General features: G+C 42.4%; 1 protein-coding gene across 4 annotated transcripts in view; it reads left to right on the top strand.

Annotated features, from left to right (window-relative positions):
• LRRC7 (leucine rich repeat containing 7) overlaps positions 1 to 18,895 on the top strand; it is a gene marked incomplete at its 3' end in the record, with an annotated part of 89,482 nt that overhangs the window by 69,105 nt on the left and 1,482 nt on the right. The window contains exons 19-24 of one of the 4 annotated variants that reach the window (XM_082765782.1): positions 221 to 1,901; positions 3,640 to 3,789; positions 7,940 to 8,059; positions 12,994 to 13,212; positions 14,496 to 14,588; positions 17,128 to 17,202. In XM_082765782.1, the coding sequence (XP_082621908.1) occupies positions 221 to 1,901; positions 3,640 to 3,789; positions 7,940 to 8,059; positions 12,994 to 13,212; positions 14,496 to 14,588; positions 17,128 to 17,202 (2,338 nt within the window). The remainder of the gene's footprint in view (positions 1 to 220; positions 1,902 to 3,639; positions 3,790 to 7,939; positions 8,060 to 12,993; positions 13,213 to 14,495; positions 14,589 to 17,127; positions 17,203 to 18,895) is intronic. The other 3 variants (XM_082765783.1, XM_082765784.1, XM_082765785.1) reach the window with 3 other exon arrangements.

Consider the following 18,895-nt stretch of genomic DNA (forward strand, 5'->3'; position numbering starts at 1 on the left):
CTCGCTTCTTATTTTCTCTGTGTGCATACTTGAAGCATCTGTGCTCCAGTGCAATGAACTGCTGCAGACACTCATGCCAGTTCAGTGACATAAGTGCCCATCGCAAAGCCTGAATATGGACGGGAGAATATTAAATTGCTTTATAAATTTGTCTTTCTGCTGACTGTTTCTGTGCTCTAATAGAGAGCATTTTACTTTATTTAATTTTGTTTTATTTCAGCAGGCTGGTGCAGTCATTTCCACAGCCCCTTGAAACAAAGCCATTACTGAGCCAGCGGGAATCTGCTCCGGCAGGAAACCTGCCACAGCGCAACGACAGGCGTCCCCTGAGCGACACCTTCACCGACAGCTGGAATGATAGCTCGCACTACGATAACACCGGCTTCGTTGCAGAGGAGAGCACGGTGGACAACCCGAGCGCTAACCCTCTCCTAAGCACGAAATCTAGAAGCACATCTGCGCATGGGCGCAGGCCGTTAATCAGACAAGACAGGATAGTTGGCATTCCTCTGGAGCTGGAGCAGCCGACGCTCAGAAACACACACGAATCTGAAGTGCCTCCTCCCAATCCTTGGCAAAATTGGACCAGAACCCCTAGTCCTTTTGAAGACAGGACAGCTTTTCCTTCCAAACTGGAAAACACCCCCACCACCAGCCCTTTGCCTGAGCGGAAAGATCATATCAAAGAGTCTCCTGAATTATCTAGCACTTTCACTCCAGGAATAGCATGGGAATATCACGATTCAAATGCTAACAGAAGTCTCACAAATGTCTTTTCACATATTCACTGTCGCCCAGACCCTTCTAAAAGTGTTATTTCGATCAGCAAGAGCACAGAAAGGCTGTCTCCAATGATGAGGGATTTAAAAACTAACAAATTTAAGAAGTCACAGAGTATCGATGAGATAGACATTGGAACGTACAAAGTTTATAATATACCTTTAGAAAACTATGCATCTGGTAATGATACTGTAGGAGCCCACGAGAGGGTGGACAAGCTCTTGGGCCCGGAGCACGGCATGCTGAGCATGTCCCGCAGCCAGTCGGTCCCCATGCTGGATGACGAGCTGCTGACCTACGGCAGTGTCAAGGTGCAGCCACAGCAGAAGTCGTCCGTGACAAAGAAGGTCTACCAGTTTGACCAAAGCTTCAACCCGCAGGGAGCAGTGGAGGTCACAGCCGAGAAGAGGTTACCACCACCTTTCCAGCTCAACCCCGAGTACATTCCCCAGCAGAGTAAAAATCTGCCCCAGGAGCTGGTCAGCCCAAGGGCATACCGCGGCTACCCCCCTGTGGAGCACATGTTCTCCTTCTCCCAGCCGTCGGTCAACGAGGAGGCCGTCAGTGCCCCCTTCGTAAGCCAGGGCTCTCGGCCGGGCTTCTTGAGGAGAGCAGATTCGTTGGCCAGTTCCACCGAGATGTCTATGTTCAGGAGGGTCAGTGAGCCCCATGAGCTGCCCCCAAGCGATAGGTATGGCAGGCCTCCGTACCGAGGAGCTGTGGAGCGCCAAAGCAGCATCTCGGTCTCCGAGTCTCAGTTCCTCAAGAGGAACGGCAGGTACGAAGACGAGCATCCTTCCTACCAAGAAGTGAAAGCCCAGACTGGCAGCTTTCCTGTTAAAAACCTTACACAAAGGAGGCCGTTGTCTGCAAGAAGCTACAGTACAGAGAGTTACGGTACCTCTCAAACCAGGCCAGTTTCAGCGAGGCCTACAATGGCAGCTCTGCTGGAAAAGATACCGTCAGACTATAACTTGGGTAACTATGGCGACAAGCCTTCCGATAACAGTGATATAAAGACAAGGCCTACCCCTGTGAAGGGAAATGAGAGCTGTGCTAAAATGCCTGCTGACTGGAGACAACAGCTACTTAGACATATAGAAGCTAGAAGGTTAGACAGGGTATGTTTGGCATTTCTCTGCAATTAATGCCTTTAGTTGTGTGTTTTGGTATTTCAAACTATTTGCACGTACAGTGGTAACCACCAGAATTCCCAGTAATGAAATTCCTGCATTGGTGTCAGAGGAACCGGCTTGCAAAGGTGTCTGTGGGTGCACAAAGCAGCTGGAGTGAGGCATTCCTGGGCAGAGGCTGGCACACAGCCTCTGCATGGGTATTGCACCGTGGCACACGGTGCTTATTCAGTGCCTGTTGCAGCACTGTCTGAAGTGAAAAAAAAAAAAAAAAAAAAAAAAAAAAAAAAAAAAGTAAAAATCTCTTCTTATCAGCAGATGTGAACATGCTGCTGAAGTCCACCACTTCAGTAATGATTTGAGAGCATTAGAAGATGCTGGATACATCTTTGCAGAAAAACAAAATAAATGAAAAAATCGCAGATAAAAAGTTTTTTTTAAAAAAGTGTTTTAGCTTTCGTATTATTGTTAGTGGAGGGGATCTAAAGCTCTCAACACTGAGAAATATTACTGGATATATATTGCCACTGTTTTTAACAAGGAATATGATTATTACTCCTTTTAGCAGTAGAAAGTTATGCTTATTTAACCTCAAAACATAAATACAAAACATAATACAAGTACTACAGTGCATGATTTCTATAATGATTTTGACTATTTAATGGCCTACTTCATGAATCTGGATTTACTTCATAATCTGAAGTGATTGTGAAAAGTTACCGTGGTCTAATGCGTAAGTTAGTTGCAAACTGTGTCCATATACGTATTTAATGCTAGATATTCATGCGTTTGGTATGAATATATTTATAATACTTCCCAATTGCTCGACGTGATGCATACTAAAATAACATTAACGATCAAATGGGTAAACTTTACAAATTGGCTTGAAGGCTGAAGCTTTTTCCTTACTTCAGCTAGTTTCCTTGAGTTATGTGAAACTGGTGGGAATATGCATAATATCTAACCAAAATAGAACAGACCAAGTAGAGAAGTTTCTGGTGGAAACACTTCCCAGATGTTTTGGAAACATCTTTACACGTAGTTTACAATGTGTATATGCCTAAGAAATATTTTAATTCGTGGAAAGCTGACACTGGTGGTTAAATCAAGTTCCCAGTGATCTCTGCAGAGGCAGAGAGCCGGCCTCCAGCTGTTTGCGGCACGGACCAGCAAAGCTCCACAAAGTTGGGCTAACTGGTGTGGGGGCTATCCAGGGAATGAATGAATGCCCAGGCTCTGCCTTGCACAAGCCTCATGCTGCTGTGCCATGCCACGCCTGGGGGCTTTCCCCAGAGGACCTGGGAGCTCCCACAGAATGTTCACAGGGATGTAGGGTCCTGGTGCAGAGGGTTTGTTCTCTGACATTGATGCTCCTTTACTAGATATGTTTTCTGGCCCTTCTGTGGTTGTGCAGGCATACCAAAATTTGGCCATATTTGCAAAATAAAGACTTGTACCATGTTATATGCTGCAGTTTTCAGAATACAGATAACAACATATTTCATCTGCTGTCAGCGTTGAAGTCTTTTATGGTATCCATTTTATGTATAACTAGCAATGTATTTGCTTCCGTGTGACTCAGTGCATGCATCAAAAAGCTATTTATTTCTTGGTACTGTTTGTTTGCTTAAACTAAAACTTTGTGAAATTAACCATATATGTGTGATACTTGATTCAAGGAGCATGTGTGTTCATATCCTGTCACGTGGTTGTTTCCTCTACTCAGACCGCTGCTTACAAACACAACACAGTTAGCCTTGGCATGCTGCACTCTGGAGGGTTTTCAGCAATGCATGCCGGCAGAAGCATGACTTTAAACTTGCAGACTAAATCTAAATTTGAAAACCAAATGCTTCAAGAGCTACCTCTACCGAAAGTAAGTATGGGATAGCCAGCATATACCAGCATTACGAAATAAATTAATAATACTCCTTGCTTTTTCCTGGTTTAGCTTTTGCCTATAGTTCATGCTTATACTATACACAATCCAAAAAGCAAAGATGATAGTAACACAGTTTTCCTGGAATCTTTTAAGAATCTTGCTTTTTGGATTAAGTAGCTCACATGGCTGTCATTACTGCTTTCTGCTCTTGTGTTAGATTGATGCAATCATTATATTTTGTAAATGACTTAATCTGTGCATAGAAATGAAGAACATGTTTTGGTTTTTTACTGTTTTATCTTAAAAAAAAAAAAAGGAAAAAGAAAAATTGATGTAGAGATGTTTGACATGCAGTTAAATAGTCTCCAGGAGATGGACATTTTAACATTTGAACATTGAGTATGCTGTAATAGCGGATACATTACGAGTAGGTGCCTAGCACACTTAAACTAATGTTAAACTTTTGTTTGGAGGACTGCCCATAGAAATATTTTTCTTCATCTTTTTTTTTTCTATTTGTGAGCAATGGATGACTTATTGTTGATTAGCACATATATACACGATTATACAAAAGCAAATGATTGGTAGGAAAAGCACACACAGCAGGCCAGAGAGGGACACTGCTGAAGTATCTGCATATCAGGGAGGAGATGCCGAGCCCATACTCCCTGTTGTGTGTGGCCATGCTGGAGTCGCAGCATCAGCCAGGTGCCATGCGTGTGCTGTGGGGTCAGTGCTTAAGGCCAGTGGCACCACAGCATTGCTAGAAGCAGCACAGCGAGCACCGCTCTGTGCCTTACTGCATTAGCAGCGGTAGCTGTTGGTACAAATTAGCTGCATCTCTGTAAGTAATTAAATGGTCACAGAGCATGGATCCAGGCACTGAAATGCCATCATCTGTGCTGCTAATTGTCGGGCTGGCCACAGGCACGTTTGGCCTGAGCCAGCTGGTGCTGTGCCAGGCACTGCCTGGCCAGGGTGAGTTCCCAAAGGAGGTTTCAGTGCCCAGTGTAAGAGTTGAGATCTAACCCTGCATACAAGAGTAAGAGAATTTAGGGGCAGCAGCACGACCAGATTGCACTTGCTGGCCGGAGGGCAGGCAGCAGTATTTCTGAGCTAATGCAGGTATACACAGTGCACTGGATTTATTTTCAACAAAATTGTGATAGTTTAACAATGTGCACACACACTACACATAGATCACTGTTGGGTTTCTCCTGCTGTAACTTTCCATACTCTGTTATCTTCATTTGCAGCTCCCATTCAGCTGTCCCTGGACTGAAGTCCAAGTGTTAGTGTGTGCTTCTCCGTTGTTGTTCAGTTAATGACATCTAGGTCAAATCTTAGCTGTAGCTGTGTGTTTGTTTGGATGTAGACAGCTTCCCAGTGTTGGTCATGTTGTTTTTTTATTTCAAAGAATTTGTTTGTCTATTTAGGTGTGTAGGAATTCCTGTCACAAGTCCTTGAAAGGTGTTAATTTGACAGTAGCTCCAAATGTTGGGAGTATTTTTGTACACACATTTAAGAATAAGATCTTACATACTTGACAATTTTAAAGTATAAATTAATATGGATATATGAGGAACTTAATGAAAATGGTCAGGGCATGAAACTTCATGAAACTGGACATGTTTTGGTGTGGCCTTATGTGAATTATTCTGCTTTATATTTCACCGGCATTTCATTGCTACATATCCATACAAAATATGGTGCCGAAATGCATGAAGGGGGTGTATTCTCTTACTGTACTGTTGGGAAGTGGGGTAAAACTATTGCTGAACTTTGAATGTTCATTGTTGATCAGTTTTATTCCTTCACATGTTCTAAAACATTTTGCATTTCTCAATGAATCCAGGCCACAGCAGCTTCAAATTTACCTTTTCTTCCTCTTTCTTGTGGCCTCGATTCAGGAGAGTAATGAGTGGGGTCTAGTTGTCCAGTGGAAGATCAGGAAATCAAGTATATGAATTGCCTAAACTGGGAAAGTTTATTACACTGAGTCTATTGCATGTATAAAATGTTAAACTGCTGCTTTTCTTTATTTACCTAGACATAAAAAGCACATAGTTTTTACTGGTTTGCAGTCCATCCAAGCTCTGTAAATGAGTGATATTGCAAGTAAATGAATTTGTTTTACTGCAGAAAATGAAAATGAAAATGAAAATGAAAACTTATCACAGAATTTTCCTTTTTCTTCAGAAAGCATCCTCTATATTTTTTCCTTTTTGAGTGTTAACTCACCTCTGCAGATTAGTCAGTCGCTTATCAAAAAGACGCAGCATTGTCTGCAGTAACAAAAGAACCACTTTTCAGAAGATTGCTTTGAATTGTTGGCATCTGTGTCACAATTCTTTTAAAAGTTTGCGGTTTGGTGCATTTCAGTCTCAGAAGTGTACGGCACCCCCTCCCTTCAGGAATAATCAGCGTATTCCCATACATCACTTAGGAGAAAAACCACAAGTGCCAGTAGGAAGCTGCCTCCGCACAATCCCTCGGTGGCTGTGTGGCTGCGGGCATCAATTCTTCATCAATTTTTCTCGCAGGGAGGTGACCACATTTCCAGCCCAGCCTTGGGCATCTCGCTGTGTGGTGGGTCTGGAAGGCTGACTCATGGCACGCAGATGATGTCCTTTCTTTTTCCTTTCTTTTCCTTTGTTTTTGTTACTCCTCAGAGCACGGATTTTTGCAATAGTACCTCTTCGTTTTAGAACTTTGCTGCCTGGCTCTCAGCTGATGTGTCCCCTTTGGGTGAGGACACAGGGGCGAGCAGCAAACAGGGCAGAGAGGCTGATCCAGGGCTTTATGTAGGCACCAAGTCCCTCCCTGGCCCCTGCTCAGGCAGCCCTTCTTTCAAATGCATTTGTCCCTATGTTGCCGAGCTCTGGGCCCACCTTAGCCAACATTAAAGGAGATTTGTGCTGCCAGAGAGCGGCAGCACTGCAGTGTCAGGCACTAGGACAGGGTCCGCTGAGCTGTGAGGGGTCACCAGTGGAAAAAGTGCTGAGGTTGGTCTCATTTTTCCCTTTTTAGTATGTGCAAAGAGAGCTCTAAGGGGAGGTCTTGTGCTTTCAGCAGGGGAAATGTTTGCAGCATTTTAATACGAGGAAAATCACATCTTTCCTGATTTTTTTCTGGAGGACTTCTTGAATGATGAGAGAATTATGATGTCAGATTTCTTGTCTTTTTAAATAATGATTAAAATCAAGGGTGATTTTTTTGTAATATAAATAATAATGTAGATAATAATATTAATGTAATAATGTATAATGTAATATGCTGTCGGTGGTAAAATAATGTTGGTATTTTGGAAGGTCTGACACAAAAAGTCATACCCATGTTAGGAAAATTTCCAGCTATTGTGAAGAAATAGACACAGATAAGATAAAAGCTGGATGGGACAGCAAAGGTATACATGCCCTGAAAAGTACTGAAAGCGGGAGCACAGTAAGGAGTGAAAAAGTGATGAGAACCATGACTGAAGGAGAGAAAAGTGGAAAAGAAAAAAGTATTGAGATCATTTAGGAAACTTTGCATGTGTGTTATGTCCATTCATATTCAGGAAGAGTTTAATTACTGGTTGTCGTGCGTGTGATGTCCTGCTAACCTAAAACAAAGCCAGCACATCCTAGAGAGGTCTGTGAGCAGTGTACAACAGGCGGAGTTACACAGAGCTCCCTCTGCCTGAGGCACGGTACTCACAGGTCCAATATTGCCGTTATGGGGAATATTTTTTAAAGAAAATACGAGCATATAATTTAATCTTCATGTCAAGTACTCAGTAAAATGTTTTTGATACTTGAATGACCTGTTAGAAACATTTCATTCAAAAAATTAGTGGCAGACTGCAATTTAAATACGTGGCTTCACCAAAATTTGCTTTCCTGAAATAAGGAACTACGTTAAATTATTTTTCTCTTTTCTCTCATCATTCATCATGCTCATTATTTTCACTGTATGTCTCTCGAGATCTCTAACTTGCAGAGTCCCACTGCACTGTGATTACGTGTTAATGAAATGCCGTAGGAACTGGAGGCTTTCCATTTAGCAATAGTGTGCGGCAGTTTAACTGGGTTGATGACTGAAATAAGCATGAGGAGAGAATTTTTGCCAGTGACTAAAGGCTGCCCTACCGTTTCTGCAACAGACCCCGTCGCAGCAGAGCAGCATCCTGGACAACGGGCAGGACGAGGTGCCTGTGAGTGGCCAGTGGAACCCCTACCCGCTGGGGCGGCGGGACGTGCCCCCCGACACCGTCACCAAGAAGGTAGGTGGCACGAGCAGAGCGGCTGCACGGCTGCGGTTCCCTTCCCTTCCTGGGGAATCCACGGAAGGAGGAGCACGGGGCAACGGGGACAGGTTTGGGGGACGCTTGGTTTTGTCTCAAAGTTTGAAGGAACAATTGCTATGAATTAAGGATGTTTTCATTCCTGCTACCTGCTTTTTTTGTTTATTTATGCAGATGGTAGTAGTACGTCTCTAGTGCGTGATGCGGGCACACTGGTTCAGCAGGAGTATTCCTGCATGTAGCAGACAGCTATCAGCCCCCTCTTGTCCTCTAATTATGCCATTTAAATTCTTTGTTTGAATTAAATTATGGAGTTCATGGAAAAAAAAAAAAAAAAAAAAAGAAAAAAAAAAGTGCTGAGATGGGGAGCAGCTCACTGTCCAGATTGTTACAGACATCTCAGCAGAGACATCCTGAGCACATACCATTTGCTGATAAACTAGAAAGGTGTCTAATTCCTAGTACCTCGTGGCAGTAAATGGCACAGTGTTGGGATCTGGCCAGTTCCTGTGAAAACACTGGCTGCTGTCTCCCAGCTCGACTTGGCTCTGTTCATTGGCTGAGAAACTGTCTTTTTTAGATATTATCATCATAAAGCTGCAGAATAAAGGATCTTGACAAAGTGAACTGTTTGCAATCAGCTTTAGAAGGTGGAGCTGCACGTGTAAGCAATGATAATTCCACTGATTGTTAACTGTATGGAGATGGGTCCTGCTCATTGACGAAGTGAAGTCTTATGAGTCATAATGTGCACATTGATCATTTCTGCAGTGTAATTAACTGTCAGCACTGATGAAGCAAATATTTCCCTACTGGCTTCACATCTATTTATCCAAGACAGTTTCAGCAGCACTAGCCCTTGCCTTTACAAAAAAAAAAATAGTGACGAGATAGTTTGCACGCATGCAGGAGGGTTGCTTAAAGATGGGAGCTGTGAGCTGTTACACCTAGAGCAGCCCAGAAGCTCCACCCGAGGTGCAGGAGGGTAAAGAGGACAGTGTCTTGGCATTGTTCACTGGAATTGTCTCTGACAGCCAAGATGTTCAAAGGGTTTCTTTATCCTCTGGTATGCAAGAAACGCAGATAAGATATTTAAGAGGAGTTACTCCTTATCTTCATGAACATATTGGGATAAAGCCTGCACATATCCATTCACACAATCTAATACAAGTCCATGTCTTTCATTTGTGCATCAGTGGTACTATAATAAGAAACTGCAGATTCTGTTTCATTCTGAATATTTCAGAGTCTTGCTGCTCAGATGTGGTAAGTACAAACATTGCATAACTGTCCTGAAATCTGCTTAACTCAGTGGAGCAATCCATTGTTACATCCGCTGTCAGCTACTTTAATTATACTGTAAATATTGGACACTGAGCTGAAAATAATTAACTTTTGTGGTGGATGTTAAATAAAGTACAGAATACAAATGATATCAGGGGGAACAGTCTGCATAGTAAAGTTTCTTTCTGCAGAATAAATAATTGCCATTTCTAAGAAAAGGGTTTGTTTTCAGCTTATCCACCTCCAGCAAGAGCCACAGTATGAATACACACCAAATCACAATATGATCTCTTCAAACAAAGTCTATTAACAGGAATGAGAAAATGAATTCTGAAAATTGTTTACCCACCATCCTCAGGAGGTGGTTTGCAGTGTGTTGGTACAACGATGCTAATGTCTTTTTCAATAAAGTCACCTGGAGTGTCCTGGTTTACCAGCGTCTGGGGATTAATATACTGCAATTATTTGAAGTCAGACTTGGAAAATCTATAGAAATAAAGTTCAACATAAGGAACAATTAAATGATGTAAATATAAATAGTAGTGTATGTTGTGGTTTTCCAGTAACACAGTAGTACCAGTGTGAATGGGCTTGTGCAGAGCAGGGTCAGCCCATGGTAGAGCTGTACTTGGGAAATCACTGGAAGAAAAATTGGGACTTGTTATTCCAAGGGAAAGAGCATGTACAATAGACGGACAGGCTGTGTACCTAGGCTAATGTGGTATGCATATACTACTCATGTATGTTAGGTAGGCTGGGAATACTACGCAGTAGTCACTACATTATATATTATGTGAGTGCTTGTTTCTGTCCTCTTTGCTGTTCAGACTAGAGATTAAATGCCAGTTTTATTTTAATTTAACTATGATCATTTATGTAATCAGCCCATAATTTATGAGATGTCTCTCCTATGGAGAAGTTGGATATTTTAATCTTTAAATCGAATAATCCACTGACTTATTAAAAGACTACAGTATTTATACTTCCTGGAAGACCCAATTTTTCTGCCAGCTAAATGAGACAGAAGTCAGCTGCATTCTGAGTTATGTGCTTCTCTGAAGAAAGGGAAAGGATAGAAGTGTGGCAGGGGGAACCACCAAAAGGGAACCTGGAAGTCACTCCTTATGAAAAAGAGTAGTCGAAGTGAGAGAATGAAGATGGAAAATGAATGGCCATCAGTTCAGCCGACCTGGGTGCATGCTGATGGTCATGGAAGACGACGAGCTATGCAGGTCTGGGATGGGTGTTTGGACCATGGGAGTTGGGCTCTTCTGCAGGTACTGCGGGATGGCAGCAGATCACACAGAGGCTGAGGCCACACAAACTCCTGGAGGTCCCTGCATGGGCTCCAACAGGCTCGGTGGCTGTGGAAGAAGCGTGTGCTATGGAACTGGAGCGCAGAAGTGGCCAGGTCACCATTGCTCACCCTTTCAGACTTGGGAGTGTATCTGTTAGCCAGAACTGAGAAGCTGGGGCATCTTTCTGTTTCATTTCCAGCAGCTGTTGTTCAACCTACAGGTCTTTTAAGCTGGTAAAGAAGATTGGAGGATTTTCAGTGAAAAAGCACAATTTTATTTGTATTTGAAATAGATGTCTTCCTCTGAGGCAGAATGTACCTGCTGTGTATGCTGTGGTGGATACGCTGGGATTATATCTGAGTCGAACAGTGAAATTTATGAGATTCTGCTTTTTGGATCCTGTTGCAATGGCAACCTGGCACAAGATGAAGCACAGAGCCCTGCTGCATGCGGGCACCTGCTTGGCGTGGGTCTGCACAGCTCAGGGTGACACAGACTCAGTGACCTGCTGCAGGCATGGCCTGGTGCTGCTGGGGAGTTAATGAGCAGCAAAAAAAGTCTGTCCTGGGCATTTTTCTTCCCTTCTGATCTTGGAAGAATAGTAGATCTTTCTGACCTGTGAAGTGGGCTATTCACAGCACAGGCTGACTTCACCAGGCTTTTCCAGGAGGAAGTTGGTCAACATCTGTTAGCACAGAGGAGTTTGGGCATTGAAGATTTGGGTACAGGATGTAACAGCTTCCTCTGCCATTACTCACTTTGAGACTATCTCCCTCATATACTAAGATACAGACCTTCCAGAAAAGTGGTCTAGTTGTTCTGGCTCATTCCTTTGTCAGAATGTAGTCAGCAAAAAAGCACGTCAGAGCAGATCAGTTTTGCCTGCAGTCACTGCAGGAACTGTGTGTCTTTCTAGGATTTTGTGTTCGGTGACTCAAGTAGCTCCATCTGCACCTGTATTAATGATGTATTCCGCAGACAAACCTTAAAAAGCCATTCAGATGTATTTTTGCTATGACAACATGCAATCAATTCTATGGCCCTGGCTGCCATAACTTGCAAGGACAGGTGAATGTCCAGTGGGTAAGACTTGTTTTGATCTTTTGCTGTATTAACTTTAATTGTGTCTAAAATACGGTCTCACCACCGGTGATTCTTCCACCAGGATCATAAAGGTTCCATGGTAATGAGGATTAGACTTTGATGAGGAGATGTGGTTGTGCCCTTGGCTGGTGTTAACTCAATGTGAAGCACTGTTTAAGTAGCTCCATTCATCCAAAGCCACTTGTAGGTACTGAGATGTGCGGTCATAATGCTCGTTCACGTTCAGGCTCTTCAAATAAAACTGCTGGTTGATGAGTGCTTTAATCTGAAAACAATGCGATGGAGTGATAATTCATGGAGGCAGTAATATTTGGTCATACAGTGGAGCAGGAATTTTGCTCATTCCCTTACAGCTAAGTTGCGTGCAATTATTTAAAAGCAACATCTCAATCTTGTATATAGCAAAGGTGTAAAATTGTCTTGACCTATTTTCATTTGCAAAGATTTGTCTCAAATGTTTCTGTAATTCACGTGCCTAAACAGACAACGTGTATTGAAGATTAAGCAAGTAGGCGACTTTACTATGTCAGGAATAGAACACAAAACACAAACCGCACCTGTTAGACCACTGCTGAAAACGTAGAAAGTAGTGGGGCAGAGGGGATAGAGGGATGGCAGTAATTGCCCTTTTTTAAATGAAAATATCAACATGTCAAGCCAATGTAAATTCAATATTTCACTTACATTTGCAAAATATTAGAGTTTCAGTTTGGTAGAAATTATCATAGAAATTGGTAATTTGATTAATTAAATTTTGTAAGGACCACATTTGTTCCTAGGACAAGACTAATTCAATTAATCATGCTTTTTGTACGCAGCACACTGCAATGGACAATATCTATTTGTGGCATAAATCCTATTCCAAACTAGCTTCAGAAAACAAACAAACAAAACATTCCAATGCCTGTAGCATGCACTCTGTTTCAATTTATTGTATTTTTTCAGTTCAAGAAATATTTGGAGCAGAATCATTATGACATGAGGAAACAACTATTTCCTGTTCATAAAGCAAGCTCTATCTGCCTAATTTCCCTTTATTCTCCCAGGGCTGCCAAATGCACTGTACATATCCTCGCTGCTTTTAATCACAGTTGCTTCCAGTCGTGGTCAAAAGACAAACCTCTGATGTGATATAAGAGGTTTGCTTTGACCTGACTCTGTAAGTTGTAATAATTGCTTCTTTGCAGCTTCCTGACTTTCGGGCCTAACGGGTTGCGTTACCCACAGGCAGGTAGCCATATCCAGACCTTAATGGGATCGCAAAGCCTGCAGCACCGGAGCCGCGAGCAGCAGTACGAAGGAAACATGAACAAGGTGACCATCCAACAGTTTCAGCCACCACTGCCTATCCAGATCCCCTCCTCGCAGAGCTCCCGAGCACCTCAGACGGGGCGGTGTCTCATCCAGACCAAGGGGCAGAGAAGTACGGACACCTATCAGGAGCAGGTAGGAAAGTGTGAGCATAAGCTAACACTGACAAAAGCTTCATTTTATTCCCTCTCTTGTGCATAGCAGTAAGAGGGAGCCTGTGGCAGTAAGGGCAGATGTGCCATACCATGTGAGGCACACAGAGGGGTGTGAGCAGCTCTGTCCTTCCCAGCACCAGGCTCTGACACCATTCTTGCTTGGCTTGACCAAGCAACACAGCCTGGCACCGAGGTTTCTGACCCATCACTGAGTCATGCTGAATTTCTACCAATTCCCGCATAACCTAGCTCAGAGCTAACAGTACAGCATATTTGGCAAGGTGCTGATCTGCTCAGCTTTGTACAGGCTGCAGCAGCCAAGTGCCCAGAAAGGCCAGCGGCAGCTCCAGTCCCTGAGCTGCACGTAGCGGGTGCTGACAAGCTTCTGCACTAAGTGGTCCTATCCCTGTTAAATTTGGCCTTAATGGTTTCAACAACTGTATGAGGCACCTGACTTTAAGAGTAAGGCTCCAAATCATTAGTAAACCTTTCTCTTGGGTAAAACATTGGGCAATCCATGTAAGGAGCAGCCTGTATTAAGTCTCTGAGTATACCACTGAGATTTGGAAACAATTGCTTGCGTGGCTTGTGGTACGTGTTCAGACTGGCTCAATGAGTAGTCATTAAGCTGCACTGAAGTCATTTTCATTTTATATTAAGTTAGCCAATGCCATTTAAATTCACCCTGACTAAAAGATAAGATTCAGCATTTTTTTTTTGTAGTAAGGCACTTGCAAAACCCATTGGTGCTCAGAGCTACTGGGGCCCTGGCCCTAAAACTGGCAATGATTTGAAGATCTTCAGGTTACTTAATGCTTGCGTTTGTCACCTGCATAGCATCCAGGGGTGCTGCCTGTGTGACACCTTCTGGAACAACACAAGTGCACAAGAAGTCTATGTACGGGCAGATTCCCTTCTCACTGGCATACACCCAAAGTTCAAGTGAGAGCAAAAAATTTGGCCAACATAAACTGTCTTTTCAAGAGTCCCTTTTTTCTCTCCTTGAAAATAAATTTTTTATATATGCAAAAATAGACACAGTGCTGTGAATATTATAGTACCGCTGCATCATGTTAAAACAATTAGAATACTTTCATTTTGTAACAGCATTCTGCTGGCTTTTACTGTGTTGTGCTAAACAGCTTTTGAGAGGGTCAGGTCAGCTCAGTAATGGTAAACGGGACTGTATGAGAAGAAGATGCCATTGTTTAGATAGCCTTTAGTGTTGGCATTGACTTATCTTGCCGTATCTTTTTAACCTAGTTTTGTGTGAGAATAGAGAAGAATCCTGGCCTTGGTTTTAGTATCAGTGGTGGAATAAGTGGACAAGGCAATCCATTCAAACCTTCTGATAAGGTAAGTAATAAATTGCTCACTAAATAGGCTTTATTTTAGAGTGCCATATAGAGGAGACATAGATACCATGAATGACATTTCTATGCACTTCTGTTGTGATAAATGAAAGAAGTTTTCCCATGCCTGGCATTTTTCTGTTCAGGCAGCAGTGTTTGCTTTCTTTCTTTTGTGTTTAATGAAGACAAGAGAATCAAACCAGAAGTCACATGGGTGTCGGGCTTACAGCCCATGTGTAAGATAATTTTTCAGACTGTTTTCTGGAGTACCATCTCTTTCACTTTTTTTCTTTCGAGACTCGGTATAGGCCCTGATTAAATTGTCACTGGAGTCATTAGAGGGAATGCTAAAACAGCACTGTCTTCACTGGATAACTGAAATACCAGGGTCTATAGGAGGGTGTCAAATAAAATAGGCCTGGCCCACAAACTGGTCTGGAGATAAGCAGTGACGGCTTGCAAACACCGTGACAAGCAATCTCCTAGTTTATAATGTTAATTAAAAAAATAACCATTATGGTACACGATGGCCAGGGACATTCAGTATTCATTTTTGGAATTACACATTTAAGAGGATGATAAATCTCTTTAGTCAGTGGAAGGATGACTAATAAGAATACAACATCTGGTGATTATCAGCTATACAGTGCTTTAGGATTAGAAAACTCTTTCTTAGACCTGTGAGTTCATCTGTCCTGTGCAATAAAACTGACAGGAGTTTGTTGGAAAATGAAGACTATGGGTACCTCTAAGTTAAATGTATTATTATAGTTTATATTGTTTGATAATATTGGATTCAGTTTCAGGAGGCAGTCATAATTTACAAAAACACTGAGAATGTTTGGCAAATGATGAAAATAATAATGAATCTTCATCTTGTATCATAAATTTGAGATCTGCATGCAAATTAAAAAAAATAATTTACCCACCACTCTCAAACTACAAGAGATTCTAATAGGAAAAGTAAAATGCTCTTTAAAATACCAGTCTAACACAATCTTACTTTTTTTCAGTTTTATCATCAATAATCCCTGTTTTGAACCTAAAGTATAGTTTACCGTAATGTACGTGCCATCAGGCATTTTAACAGTTAGCCCTTAAAACGTGCTCATTTTTGGTGTCCTTTTTTGAGACTGCAGACTGGTATTACACTTTATAACATCGTGTCCCTTTTTCAGTTTGATGTATGATGTTAGAATTAAGCTATACTTCTGTTGTCTATCATTTGCCTGGAATTATTAAGAGGAATCTCTGTCCAACTATGAATGTGCCTACATGGGTAACACGTTCAGTGCAGTAATAGCTTTAGATAGACTTAATTTTACCAGTAATAGAAATGCAAAATTGTGTGTAAGGTACTGACGAGGTGGTTATATTGAAAGAATTAACAGTTAAAGTTTTATGTTATTACACTGAACCCTTGCTTCCCATACCATTAAATCAGATTTACCATGTTTGGCATGTCACAGAAGCAGTAGGAGGGTGACTTTGTCTCTCATCATACATGCCAGTCATTCGTGATGGTTTTAAGTCATGCACATGGTACTGCTCTGTCTGCAAGATGAAGTCTGCAGGGATGGCAGCAAGCCCTCCTCTGCGCGGTGATGTGTCCCTGCCATGACGTGCTGACGGTGCTGTGAAAAGAGGGAAGGACAGGAAAAGCAGTAAAAAGCACAGAAGCAGTCATTTTGAATGGCAGACTTAAGTCACTCATTAATGGTGTGTGGATGAAATGTAAGCATGATAAAATTCCATCCCTCTGCTCTGCAGAAGCTCAGCTTTCTGTGAGGTGAATAGAAATACTGGGCAGTACCTTGCTCTGGAAGGCTATAAAATCCCTCAAACTCATGATTTGCATGATGATAACGAGCAGGGAATTCCCCTGGTGTCTATGTGAGCAATGTAAGTGGCTAAAATGTGGCCTGTGCCCAGCTCTCCAGGCTGCTTATAGGAGCTCGCCGTCAGCAGTAGGGTGAGGACAGCAGAGAGGGTGAGACCATGGGTGCAGATGTGCAGGACTGCATGAGCTGTATGGGTAACATTTCTAATGCGTTCATCATCCAGGAACTCAATCTTTAGTTTGGGGGTTTATTAACATATTTTACAGAAATTTGAAATCCAAATCTAAAATATTCTTCACTGTTTAATGATTTATCCCTTTTCAAAGTCATTTCTTCCTCAGACAATGGATTAAGAGAAGTTGCTACAGACCATTGCTCCATTTTAATTAACCTCCTGATAATCCTTTTACTCTTGTCTATGCCCAAAAACTATTCCACTTGCACATTATTTTGTGAAGCAGAATCTCAATTTCCAATGACCCACAATTATGTTTGTATTTGGCAGTAACTGGCTGAAGGTCACAGAGAGCTGCTGCAAGTCACTGCCATTGTTTGGTTACCTACAAATTAAAAAAGGAGTTTAGAGTTTAGAGCATTGTCAGAGTATACAGATCCCCCAGAGCAGCAGTTAGGGAGACACCTGTATTTTGGGAACTAGTTCTTGGTGATAGCATCCTAACCTCTGTTACTTCTGACTTATAGGGTATCTTTGTTACTAGGGTTCAGCCTGACGGACCAGCATCCAGCCTGCTCCAGCCTGGCGACAAGATCCTCCAGGTATGGCTGGACTTGACTGCTTTGTAACTGAAGTGATATAAAGCCAATCTTTGCATCTTACAGTAACACTATTTTCAGTACAACTACAGTTTTTGGTGTTATGGCACTTGATTTATAATAGAGTGTTGTATTGTTGTCAGTACTCTTGAAAGCTGGTCTCGGAAGGAACAAAGCTGTTTGAAAACCAAATGAGTATGTGGGAAAGAGGCACTGGGGTGTGCTGGCTGACAAACCCCTAACCACTAGCTGGGAGCTGAATTAAACACAGAGAGCACATTAGGAACAGAGGGAGCATCACACAGCCAGGAGCCAGGCTGGCCTTTGTTTTGCTTGGCAGATTCTGCTCCCTCCCCAGGGATGCTGGATAAAGCACGTTCATGCCAGCACCAGCTTTCTGAGAGGACATGGCACTGCAGAAAAGGGCTAATGATCACAGCCTGTCACAGGAAAAATCCAGGTAACACAATTTAAACTTGAAAATACAAATGTTCCTTACATCATACCCAGCTTTTCAACATTAATAGTGCAAGATGCCGCAGGGAGGAAGGAGCTTTACAAGCAGTTTCTCTAGCAGCAGGATATGACAAAGTAAGGCGTGTTTCTACTTTTCACCTTTGCAGCTGATGTGATCCTGGTGTAAGGAGCAAAGTAGTCACACCCTGGGAGGGATTTGTGGTTGGCATTGTTTTTGCCTCTCCTTTGCTTCCTCATTTTTGAATGTGCCTGCATGAAAAGCAGCCCTTCTGCTGGGTTCTGCACAACTTACAGAGAAACCTCAGCCTTTGGTTTTCTTTTACATTTCTGAAGCAAATATTTTCTGTATTCAAATGTACTTTTTTAAATAGAGGTCTCAGGTTTTAGAATAAAGGCAGGCTGTTACCTAAAATACCTTTCCAAAATTCCTCATTTGCAGAAAATGGTGGTTGTTGACACAGGAAAAATGTTTTCTGCCACGTCCTGCAAGGTCGTTTGTTTGCTTTTAAGCCTGGAAAATGTATTACCACTGGCAGCAAATAGTATTACTTTTGACAAAATGAAGAGTCACTGGAGTTGTCTGAAAGGTTTATAACAGTTTTTAAAGCCATTTGGCCTGATCAAGGGTTAGAGGTTAACTGTGTTGTCATCACTTTATGAAGAAAATCAGCACACCAAGGACATGGTCAGGCATCTTTGGGAGCCTTCCTTCTTCTCCCCTCCTGCTTCCCTCTCCCCTTCGCTGCCCCAGCCCCTCCTGTCTGGGCACTGCAGAACATCTGACATCTCTGTAACATCAGCTCTAACATCTGCAATTAATTGTTAGTATGTTCAAAAGCAGTGAAAAAAAGAAATTGATATGCTAAATGAACTACAGGCAGTGGGGACATTCTTGACGGGTTCTGTGAGGGCTGTGTGGGAGCAGTTCTGAGAGGTGCATGCACCTGTCAGCTCTTCTGAGCTGTTTCTTTTATGGCTTTTGTTATGCCAAAGATTTTTTCCTGCTGTCATTAGCATGGGGCACCTAGCAGGCCCCTGCTTTAGCATTCAACCACCCTCACAGGGAAAACATTGCTCCTTACATCCAGGTGGGTTTTCAGCTTCTGTTCCTAACATAGGAGCATTTGCCTGTACTGACGTAATCATGTATAAGCTACTGCTGCATTTTTTCAGGTAGCAGATTTCCCTCTCCTAACTCTTTTCATCACTGATCTGATGG

This window comes from Aythya marila, assembly GCF_965140915.1.
Source record: "Aythya marila genome assembly, chromosome: 8".
Taxonomy (NCBI): domain Eukaryota; kingdom Metazoa; phylum Chordata; class Aves; order Anseriformes; family Anatidae; genus Aythya; species Aythya marila.